The sequence below is a fragment of the Chiloscyllium plagiosum genome, unplaced genomic scaffold (assembly GCF_037043375.1).
Source record: "Chiloscyllium plagiosum isolate Xiang-an unplaced genomic scaffold, Cpla_swu_hap1 HiC_scaffold_38, whole genome shotgun sequence".
NCBI classification, from domain to species: Eukaryota; Metazoa; Chordata; class Chondrichthyes; order Orectolobiformes; family Hemiscylliidae; genus Chiloscyllium; species Chiloscyllium plagiosum.
Window position 1 is genome coordinate 18,269,031 of NW_028270176.1, and position 12,748 is coordinate 18,281,778.

General features: G+C 42.1%; 1 protein-coding gene across 1 annotated transcript; it reads right to left on the reverse strand.

The window, feature by feature from the left end:
- Positions 1–3,287: 3,287 nt before the first annotated feature.
- Positions 3,288–11,636, reverse strand: LOC122548323 (putative G protein-coupled receptor 139). The gene is made up of 2 exons (XM_043686854.2): positions 11,567–11,636; positions 3,288–4,192 (listed from the first exon to the last, which is right to left on the reverse strand). The coding sequence occupies exons 1-2, from the start codon at positions 11,634–11,636 to the stop codon at positions 3,288–3,290; spliced, it is 975 nt and encodes a 324-aa protein (XP_043542789.2).
- Between the last annotated feature and the right edge of the window lie 1,112 nt (positions 11,637–12,748).

Genomic DNA, 12,748 nt, shown 5'->3' on the forward strand with positions numbered 1-12,748 from the left:
CTCCCAACTCAGGTATACTGATGTAATGTATGAGTAATCAGGCACACCATAGATATTTGTCGGCAATCTGTTCAGATGTGTTATGGAGCAGATGGAATAAGAACCAGGATTATCGAGCTGAGAGGTGAGGAACACTGTTTCTGTGTAATTTACCAGGATGCTGCCTGGACTGGAGGGCTTGCCTTATGAAGAGAGGTTGACTAAGCTTGGACTTTTCTCTCTGGAGAGAAGGAGGAAGAGGGGTGACCTGATCGAGGTATACAAGATAATGAGAGATTAGATTTAGATTAGATTGCATTACAGTGTGGAAACAGGCCCTTCGGCCCAACAAGTCCACACCGCCCCGCCAAAGCGCAACCCACCCATACCCCTAACCTAACACTACGGGCAATTTTGCATGGCCAATTCACCTGACCTGCACATCTTTGGACTGTGGGAGGAAACCGGAGCACCCGGAGGAAACCCACGCAGACACAGGGAGAATGTGCAAACTCCACACAGTCAGTCGCCTGAGGCGGGAATTGAACCCGGGTCTCAGGCGCTGTGAGGCAGCAGTGCTAACCACTGTGCCACCGTGCCGCCCACAATGGATGGATAGCATCAATAGCCAGAGACTTCTCCCCAGGACAGGATTGACTGGTACGAGGGGTCATAGTTTTAAGATATTAGGAGAAAGGTATACAGGGGACGTCAGAGGAAGGTTTTTTTTATGCAGGGAGTTGTGAATGCATGGAATGCGTGGCCAGCGGTGGTGGTGGAAGCGGAATCATTAGGGACATTTAAGCGACTGCTGTACATGCACATGAGTTGAGGGGTGCGTGGGTTATGTTATTTGATTTTACATTAGGATTAACCATCGGCACAACATTGTGGGCCAAAGGGCCTGTTCTGTGCTGTACTTTTCTATGTTCTATGTTCTAATGCCAAGCCATTGAATTCCCTCTATTTCATTGTTTTACGTCCGTTGATTCAGCATCTACTATTCACCAAAATTACATAATGAAATTATTAACCTTCAATAGAGGGAATTGTGATGTTATTCTCAAACATTTTAAGCATTTAACTTTGATTTTTCATTACATTGAGGTATGTTATTATTTACAGGAAAACAGATGGAGATAAACACTGAAGTGAAGTTTGAGATGCCATGGGGTGAAATATTTATTCCATTTCATTTCATTTTATTTCATCTTACTCTATCAATGCATTAAAAAATGATTTCTTTTTTTGCAAGAAAGTAGAAGTACATAAAAGCAGGATCAATGATAAGAGGAAGGGAGTGAAAACTCGATGACTGTTACAAGGAATAGGGGATGACAATTTGAGATATTGTGGCTGTATTCAATTGAACATGTTGTGCTATTCTTTAAAAATCAAATGAAAGATATGCACAATTGAAGCATAAAGCTAATTTGCCAAAGTGTTTTGTCAAACAAGAATGTATCATAGATACAATATTATTTTGGATGAATTGAACATTTTATTTATATAGTGAGCGCAAATCAAGTGTTAGGATAGAAAGCAGGGCAGACTTGCACTTGGATAGACCATAATTACTTGCCAATATGGGGATAACATTTAGAGCACGATATTCTTTAAGACATTGATCACAACCTTCACTCTTGGAAGTTTACAGCAAGATATCTCAATGTTCAAATGTACAAAGAGACATTATTTACCCAAGTCATTATTCAATCATAATTGTAGCATGTCTTACGGAGGGTGATTGATAAAAAAATGTCTTGTACCAAAACAGAAAAAAAATCGATAAAATGCACTAAATAAATGACATAAATGAGACTTGTTTCGATATACAAAGGGCAGGCAGGGACAAAGCAGAGAATAAGGTAGGACTGGTAAATTAAACTGCATTTATTTCAATGCAAGAGGCCTAACAGGGAAGGCAGATGAGCTCAGGGCATGGTTAAGAACATGGGACTGGGATATCATAGCGATTACAGAAACATGGCTCAAGGATGGACAGGACTGGCTGCCTAATGTTCCAGGAAGGACAGAAAGGGAGGCAAGATTTTAGATTTAGATTCCCTACAGTGTGGAAACAGGCCCTTCGGCCCAACAAGTACACACCACCCCTCCAAAGAGTAACCCACCCAGACCCATTCCCCTCTGACTAAAGCACCTAACGCTATGGGCAATTTAGCAAGGCCCCAGAGGAAACCCACGCAGACACATTGTATTATAGACCCCTTAATAGTCAGCAGGAAATTGAGAAACAAATTTGTAAGGAGATCTCGGTTATCTGTAATATGGTACGTGATCTTAACTTTCCAAACATACACTCAATAAAGGAAAGCATACCAAACGCCTTCTTCATTATCCTATCTACCTGCGACCCCACTTTCAAGGAGCTATGAACCTGCACTCCAAGGTCTCTTTGTTCAGCAACACTCCCCAGGACCTTACCATTAAGTGTGTAAGTCCTGCTAAGATTTGCTTTCCCAAAATGCGGCACCTCGCATTTATCTCAATTAAACTCCATCTGCCACTTCTCAGCCCATTGATCCATCTGATCAAGATCCCATTGTAATCTGAGGTAACCCTCTTCGCTGTCCACTACACCTCCAATTTTGGCATCATCTGCAAACTTACTAACTATACCTCTTATGCTTTATATAAATGACAAAAAGTAGTGGACCCAGCACCGATCCTTGTGGCACTCCATTGGTCACAGGCTTCCAGTCTGAAAAACAACCCTCCACCACCACCCTCTGTCTTCTACCTTTGAGCCAGTTCTGTATCCAAACAGCTAGTTCGCCCTGCATTTCATGAGATCTAACCTTGCTAAACAGTCCCATATTGAAGGCCATATCGTTCTCATCTACTGCTCTGCCCTCACCAATCCTCTTTGTTACCTCTTCAAAAAACTCAATCAAGTTTTTGAGACATGGTTGCTCACGTACAAAGCCATGTTGACTATCCCTAATCAGTCCCTGCCTTTCCAAATACATGTGCATCCTGTCCCCCAGGATTCCCTCTAACAACAATTGATATGATTTATTTACTTCTTTGAAACACCTTGATCAAAATCATGATTTGCTGGATCAATCACAAAATAGAAAGAAAGGCAGAAAAGAAATTAATTTTAAAATAATATCCAAATCTGTAAGCTCAAACCTCTGATAATCTCAGTGAAGCTCCTTGAAGAGACTCACATTTAAATTAGAAATAAATTCATTGCGTTTTATTGCACATGAGGCATGACATTTCATATGGATTTCTCTGTATAATTCATCTAAAATAGAACAGTAACCTTGCAAAATATACTATCATCTGCAGAAAATTGTAACTACTTGACTCATTGGGTATTTCACCATTTTCATGAGCTCCTGTCTGAATTTAGTCTGGGTCACTGCATAAATAAATGTATTTGTGCAGCAGCTCAAAAGCACAAGCATGTATCCAGTTTCTTGCAGGATATAAACAGGGTCATTGTAACCGGTGTAAGAATACGCATTAACGATTCTATAATACACATAATGAACGGCGAATGTCAACCATAAGAGCAGGAAATTGCCGGATATGCTGAAGAGTAAAACTATAGACTTTCTCCTGTTCTCCATCTCAGGGTCAGGATTGTTTTCAGACCTGGCATTGACACGTAGTGCCTTACGAGCTTTGCTCACCAATATTATATGTCTCACGGTGAGAGCATTGAGGGCCAAAACAATTAGAAATGGGAGAAAAGGATTTGCGATGCGGCCAAAATAAGAAAATGCAAGCCACAGAGGTGAAGTATAAAAGCTTGACCTTATCCGACAATACCAAGGCGTATTGTTAATTATGTACAGAGGCTCATATACAAAGTACCAAGCAAGGTTCTTCAAACAACTCAGGGAGAGCACCATCCCGAGGATCCATCCTGCAGTTTGCTTCTTGCAATATTGGCTTTTTAGTTTCTGACAGCAGATGGCTACAAAGCGATCAAAAGTAAATTTAACAGTAAACCATACAGAACAGTCTCTTGTTATATAAACTAGGGCACTTTTGATTCGACACAGTGGAGTAAGCAATAGATAATTTGTGGGAAAGTACATGCCAATGATCCGATTTAGTATAACGCTGGTGATAACAACTGAAAGGTCCGCTGTTGCCATAGCCACCAGGTAATAAGTGATGCAGCTGGAAAGACCACACTTGCCTTTGGCCAAGATCACAATTGCCACCATGTTGACTGTTGTGAAATGTAAACAGATAAGACACGATTAGTGAGATGGTTTGATAAAATCGCAGTTTCCAAAACATATCTGTTCATTTCAGAGCACTTATAATGCAACTCATTTTCCAGCAAGCAACTCATAAGAGTTCTCAAAAGCCTCAGAACATTCAATACGAAACACATTTTCTTCTATTTCTGCAATTCATGCCCCAAAAATAATGTGAACCCATTGTCTCGGCTTGTACTTTCACCTTGCATCAACAGATTTAGATTCCCAATGTTCTTGTCAAAGTTTACTCCTGAGTGCAGAGAAAGGTTACAGCACAGAAAATACTGTTTATGGACATTTGGACTTTCCTGACTGCCTTAGCTCTCCAAATGTGCACAACTTATTGATACTCCTCTGACTTTTCACCGTAACCTTGTGCATTTTGTCTTGATAAATAATCATGTAATGCTTTCTCGGATATCTCATGGAACCTCCCTTCTCCAAGCGTCCAGGCAGCCCGTTCCAATACAATAAACTACAGCTTTGTGTGTTCTTGTGGAAGCTTCTTATTGCTAATTGTAGGATGCATTCCTCATATGCTAAAAGACAAACTGCTCATTAAAACTGATTGCAAATCTCTTATGTGAAATTGTGATGCTGAAACGTGTTCGAAAAAGTTTGCCAATTAATAAAAAAAACAGAGGTTTGTTTTTGCATCGTTTCTGAAAGCTATCAGGGAAATATCAGATTCAGAAATAAAATTGGTGTACAGCATATGAGTCATGAGCTGTAAAAGATTAGATTGTGCACAAATTATTTTAAATATTCAACTTCCACATAAATGAAATTTGTTAGAAAGGATACTGATTCAATTACCAATAAGTCAGTAATTGCTGATTCAGTTAATGAATGATAAGTCAGGAAACTCATATCAACAAAGAGGAAGTATGATGCAGGTCTAACGACAGTATCTGCTGCTAACATTGGGCAGCTGGAAGAGCTGAAATCAGGAAATTAGAATTGAGGTTACAGAAGATTTCTGGTACATGAAGATGCAAAACTGATCGAAAGCCTTTAGAGGTGTGCATTACCCATTCAAGTGAAACTAAGTAATTTGCAATGATTCTAAATGGACCTATTGCATAGGGTTGCAGTGTTTCTGAGTGTTAGAGTTACTTTTGAAGGTGAGTATTGTCACTTAAGTTAAAGTGAAATAAACATCTATAGTCTAATTGTCATTTCTCATGTGGCGAGCACAGATAGATTCAAAGATACCAGCAGAGACATTGAAATGAATGCTTTGTTTTTGATTAGATTAGATCCTCTACAGTATGGAAACAGGCCCTTCAGCTCAACAAGTCCACACCACCACTCTGGAGAGTAACTCATCCAGACCCATTCCCCTACATTCACCCCTGACTAATGCACCTAACACTATGGGCAATTTAGCATGGCCAATTCACCTGACCTGCACATCTTTGGACTGTGGGAGGAAACTGGAGCACCCGGAAGAAACCCACGCAGACACTGGGAGAATGTGCAATCTCCACACAGACAGTTGCCCGAGGCAGGAATCAAACCTAGCTTCCTGGTGCTGTGAGGCAGCAGTGCGAACCACTGAGCCACCACGTCCTTAAATTATACCCAAGAGCAATGAATAACTTTGAAGATGTTTTTTATATTAGTAATATTATGGACTTTTCTTGGTAATTATTCATTGCTCAGAGAGCAGTTTTTCTTCATGGCCGCTTGTGACTTATAGACCAGATGAGGCATGAAGGATAGTTTTTTTTCCCAGAACTTTGATTAAAAACGGGACAACTAAGAGCTATTGTCAGTATGCCACTGTTTTATTCTGGACTTTTGAAAAATGGAGTTACAAGTTAAGCAGTTGTCATGTTAGATTCAAACCCCTTGCTTCCAACGCAGCTGCCGAGAGCTTTGGATCATGAAGCCAACGCCATTGCCACTACGCCAACACCTCGGCAGCTTTTCCTTCTCATTGTTGCACCGGATATGCATTGGAGGACTGAAAGACGCAGTGATGGTATTAAGCCTGAACTCGAAATTTGAAAAAGTCTCCTTATTCTCTTGGATGAAATCAATGACTTATCTTTGGGCAGCATTATATAGATCTTAAGATTACAATTAATCCCAGCAATTAGACAAGTCCACCAGTAAGACTGATGATTTACACAGCAGAATTTAATTTGAACTGTAACTGTAACCATCTGCAAGAATATGGAACTCCCTTCTAGGTAACAGATGAGATGAGTGAATTAAAAGCAAACATTGCTGGAAAATCTCAGTAGGCCTGGCTGCATCTGTGAAGAGAAACCAGAGTTAACCTTTTGGATTCATTGACGCTTCTTCATAGGATCAGAGTTAAAACATCATCAACTCATCAAGTCGTACAGCATGATAATAGGCCCTTTGGCCCATGCTGAACAAAATGTCCACTCACGCTAACACCATTCCCCTGCACTTAGCCAATATCCTTCAAATCCTTTCCTATCCATGCATTTGTCCAAATGACTTTTTAATGTGTTTAATGTCCCTGCCTCAATCACTTCTGCTGGCAGCTCATCCCATATTCATACCACCCTCTGCGTAAAAGAATCATTACCCCGCAGGGTCCTTGTTATTCTTTCCCTCTCAACTTCAACTAATGTCCTCTCGTCCTCGATTCCCCAGCCCTGGGAAAAAGACTGCGTGCATTCATATCAGTGACTCTCAAGATTCATAAACCCTCTACAACATCCCCCCTCAAACTCCTACACTTAACAAGCTTCCTATAGCAAGGTCGCCAAAACTGAACACAACATTCCAAGTGCAGTCTAACCAACGTCCCGTATAACTGCAACATAACTTCCCAACTTCAATACGCAATGTCCCGACTGATGAAGACCAGTATGCCAAAAGCCTTCTTAACCTGTGACCCCACTATCAAAGAAACATAAACCTGAACTCCAAGGTCCCTCTGTTCCATTACATTCCTTAAGGCCCTACCATTCACCATAAAACTCCTACCTTGATTTGACTTTCCAAAAATGTAATACCTCATACTTTTCTTTATTAAACTTCATTTGCTATTTCTCAGCCCACTTCCCCAGCCTATCAAAGCCCTTCTGTAATTTTTGATAACGTTTCTCACTATTCGCGATACCACCTATGTTAGTGTCATCAGCACACTATGTAATCCCACGTGGCACATTGTCATCCAAATCACTGATATAGATAACAAACAGCACAGGGCCCAGCACTGATCCCTGAGGCACTCCACTCATCACAGACCTCCAGTCCGATAAGCACCCTTCCACTATTACCCTCTGCTTCCTACCATCAAGCCAATTGTGTATCCAGTTTACCGGCTCACCCTGGATTCCATGTGATTTAACCTTCCAGAGAGGCCTACCATGTGGAACCTTATCAAAGGCCTTACTGAAATCCACATAGACTACATCTACTGCCCTGCCCTTGTCAACCTTCCTTGTCACTTCATCAAAGAACTCTAAAAACATTGTGAGGCGTGATTTCCCACTCAGAAACCCATGCTGACTATTCCTAATCAAACCTTATCTTTCCAAATGCATATATATCTTTTTCCTCAGAATCTTCTCAAGTCACTTACCCACCACAGGTGTTAAGCTTATTGGTCTATAGTTCCCAGGCCTTTCTTTGCAGCCCTTCTTGAATAATGACACAACATTCACTACCCTCCAGTATTCTGGGATCTCACCTGTGGCTAACGAGGATGCTACAATATCAGTCAGGGCCCTCACAATTTCTTCTCTAGTCTCTTGCAATGTTCTTGGATATAGATGGGCGTCACAGTGGCACAGTGGTTAGCACTGCTGCCTCACAGCGCCAGAGACCCGGGTTCAATTCCCGCCTCAGGCGACTGACTGTGTGGAGTTTGCACGTTCTCCCCGTGTCTGCGTGGGTTTCCTCCGGGTGCTCCGGTTTCCTCCCACAGTCCAAAGATGTGCAGGTCAGATGAATTGGCCGTGCTAAATTGCCTGTAGTATTAGGTAAGGGGTAAATGTAGGGGAAGGGTGGGTTGCGCTTTGGCGGGTCGGTGTGGATTTGTTGGGCCGAAGGGCCTGTTTCCACACTGTAATCTAATCTAATCTGGACAGGACCAGGAGATTTCATACGTTATAACACAAACAACACCTCCTGTGCTGTGGTATGAACTGTCCCCAAGATATCCTGACTAACTTCCCCAAGTTCCCAGGTTTTCATGTCTTCTTCCATGGCAAATGCAGTGGAGAAATATTCATTGAGAACCTCATCCATCTTCTACGGTTCTACATAGACATGTCCATTTTAGTCCTTGATGGGCCCTATTGTCTCTCTAGTTATTCTATTTCCTTAACACATCTCTTTGGATTCACCTAATTTTCTCAGCTAAGACTATCTCATGTCCCCTTTTTCACCCTCCTGATTTCCTTCTTTAGTAATCTCTTGTATTCCTGTATACCTTCAGGGATTCCCTTGATCCCAACTGCATGTACCTGAGCCATGCTGCCTTTTTTCTGTTCGAAGCCTCAATATCTCTTGCCATCCAGGCTTCCCTATTCCTGCCATACATGCCCTTCGCCCTCACAGGAACATATAGATCTTGAACTCTAGCTATCTCACTTTTAAATGCCTCCCACTTGCCAGGTGTCCCTTTACCTGCAAACAAACTATTCCGATCAACCCCCTCCAAAGTCTTGTCTAATTCCATCAAAATTCACTTTGCCCCAGTTTAGAACTTGAACCAGTGGAGCGGTTTTGTCCCTCTCCATAACTAAATTAATAGATCTATGGTCATTGGCCCCAAAGTGTCACCCTCCCCCACTGTCACCTCCGTCACCTGCCCTGCTTATTCTGAAGAAGGGTCACTGCACGCAAGGGGTGGCACAGTGGCTCAGCGGATTAGCACTGCTGCCTCACAGCACCGGGGTCCCAGGTTCGATTCCAGTCTTGTGCGACTCTCCGCGTGGAGTTTGCACATTCTCCCCGTGTCTGTGCAGGGTTTGCTCCCACAGTCCAAAGATGTGCTGGTCAGGTGAATTGGCCATACTAAATTGCCTATAGTGTTAGGTGCATTAATCAGAGGGAAATGGGTCTGGGTAGGTAACTCTTCAGAGGGTCGGTGTGAACTGGTTGGGCCGAAGGGCCTGTTTCCACACTGTAGGGAATCTAATATAGTATTTGCTCCAGTTTCTCTCCACAGGTGCTGCCACACCCGTTGAGATTTTCCAGCAATTTTTGCTTTTGTTTCAGATTTCCAGAGTTTGAAATGGATGAATAACTGGACTTGTTCTAGATATCTTTTAGCTGCCCTGTTCGGATGAGGTATAGTTGGAATAAGAACCAGGCAGAAAAGTGAAGAGCACTGTCATTGTACAACATAACCTTTGGTTTCGTGTTTTGTTTTTGGTTTAACTGCCTTGCTTCAGAACCTACTATCGGCTAAACTTCTACAAGGAAAACATTAATCTTCAATTGATTAGACTATCAAGTTAATCACAGCCTGGGAAGCATTTCCTTTAGCACTACATTGAGATACGTCATCATGATTTGCATGAAAATAGAAAAGGGAGAAGCACAGGAACAGAGTTTGACATCCTGTGGTCGAATATTTGTTCATATACAATATGTCTTAACTATTTCACTTTGCTTCACCAGCACACTAAATATAGGTTTTTCAAAAAAGAAATAAAGTAGAAGACAGAAATAGATAGATTACCTACAGTGTGGAAACAGGCCCTTCAGCCCAACAAGTCCACACCGACCCGCTGAAGCACAGCCCACCCATTCCCCTACTCCTAACACTACGGGCAATTTAGCGTGGCCAATTCACCCTAACCTGCACATTTTCTTTTGGACTGTGGGAGGAAATTGGAGCACCCGAAGGAAACCCACGCAGACACGGGGAGAATGTGCAAACTCCACGCGGTCAGTCGCCTGAGGTGGGAATTGAACTCAGGACTCTGGCGCTGTAAGGCAGCAGTACTAACCACTGTACCACTGTGCCACCATGTCAATAACAGGCGACAGAGAATGGAAACTAGACAATTGATGCAAACAGTTGAGAGACTTCCATCCCACCCTGGCAATATTTTTCTACAGCCTCTACCATCGGGGAGAAGGTACAGAAGTCTGGACAAATGCACCAGCCGATTTCAAAACAGTTTCTACCCTACTGCTGTTAGAATACTGAATAGACTCATAAACTCTTAACATTCGTCTGTACCTGTGTTTTTGTTTTTGCCGCTGTTTACCCATTATTTACTTATGTATGCTACTGAACTCTGTGATCTGCCTGTATTGCTCACAGGACAAAGCTTTTCACTGCGCCTCGGGACACGGGACAGTAAATAAATTCAATTCAACGCAGGAGAAATGTGAATCCATGGTTGTACACAATGAAAGGATGTTTTGATATTATTTAAAAAACTAAAAGGTAAATACGATTGAACTGAAAAACTAATCTACTAATATGCACTAATATAGAGATAATAATATTTTGGATTAATGGCAGATTTTGTTTACACAATGGTCGCAAATATCATGTTCGAATGGAAAACAGGGTAATGATGTCCTTGGATGGACCACAAAGCTCACTGACACGGGGAGAATGTTCAGAAAGCAGTATTCTTTATCTCTCGACACGCGGTCATGGATCATGATCTGCACCCTTTGGAAGTTTAAATCACAACTCTTACGAAGTCATAAATCTTGTCTTGCGAAGGGAGGTTGACTAAGCTAGGACTTTTCTCTCTGGAGAGAAGGAGGAAGAGAGGTGACCTGATCGAGGTATTCAAGGTAATGAGAGGCATGGATGGAGTCAATAGCCAGAGACTTTTCCCCAGGGCAGGATTGACTGGCACAAGGGGTCATAGTTTTAAGATATTAGGAGTGAGGTATAGCAGGGACCTCAGAGGTAGATTCTTTACGCAGGGAGTTGTGGATGCATGGAATGCGTTGCCAGCGGTGATGGTGGAAGCAGAGTCATTGGGGACATTTAAGCAACTACTGAACATGCACAAGGAGAGCTGTGAAACGAGGGGTGCGTGGGTTAGGTTATTTTATTTTAGATTAGGAATACTCCTCGGCACAACATCGTGGGCCGAAGGGCCTGTTCTGTGCTGTACTTTTCAATGTTCTAAGAGATATATATATTCAAATTTACAATGAAATACTGCTCACACGAATCATCTCTCAGTGATTGAACTATGTTTTATGGAAGACAATTCCACTGAAGCAGAAAATAGAACTAAGTGAATAAAACATATCAAGTTGTTAACATAAATAGCACGGTTTAGTAGCCTTGATTTTGTGACCATTTTGTCAGCACTTTAACCCCAGGCAGAAAGTACAATGAGCTCGTAACACACAACTCTTACCTGGGATACCCACAGCAGCAAGGATTGGATAGTAAATTGCATACAGCAGACCAGATGGTGGTTCATGCATATTCAGTCTGAAATGATAATCTCTCAGCAACTGCAAAACGATATTGATGCGGATTCCCCATATAGAACATATAACCCCCCCCAGGAATACTATTTTATGACATCATCACCATTCAATCTTCAGAATAATTGAGCAACTTGCTTTCATCTCATTCTCCCAACTAGGTTTCCTCAGTGCCTTCAATCAAGGAAAGGAAGAAAAAGCACAAATCCCTGATTCGTTATGATTCAAATTAATAAAATCAAACTGTGCAGTAATCAATGGTTTTCTTAGCAAATGGAGCAATATGTTTCTGTTGAGAAGAACAGTCTCTTTTTCTACACATTTTATCCTCGTGTTCCCGTAGCTCTCAAAAATTTCAACCATTCGAGTGTGTAGTCCGTGCTGTTTCTCTACAGCCACTCAGTGTTGAACATAGGGTAAATAGGCAAAGTCTTTTCCCTGGGGTCGGGGAGTCCAGAACTAGAGGACATAGGTTTAATGTAGAGGGACAAGATATAAAAGAGACCTAAGGGGCAACTTTTTCACCCAGAGGGTGGTACATGTATGGAATGAGCTGCCAGAGGATGCGGTGGAGACTGGTACAATTGCAACATTTAAGAGGAATTTGGATGGGTATATGAATAGGAAGGGTTTGGAGGGATATGGGCCGGGTGCTGGCAGGTGGGACTAGATTGGGTTGGGATGTCTGGTCGGCGTGGTCCGGTTGGATCGAAGGGTCTGTTACCATGCTGTACATCTCTATGACTCTATGACTCTAATGCTGTGATCCTAGATCAGTCAGCACAGTTGACTATGTCTGGCTGCAATCCAAAATAATAACAAAGTAGAATTATTTAATCTTCTTGCATCTAATATGTTTGATGAGGATGCTGGAATGGGAAAAGGTGTCATGAGCTGTATAAAAAAATATTTGCGCAGGTCACTCTAAAGGGCTGGTTATTGTGAGAATGTTGTGATTAGATTAGATTAGATTCCCTACAGTGTGGAAACAGGCCCTTCGGCCCAACAAGTCCACACCGACCCTCCAAACTGTAACCCACCCAGACCCATTTCCCTCCAACTAATGCCCCTAACACTATGGGCAATTTAGCATGGCCAATTCAACTGAC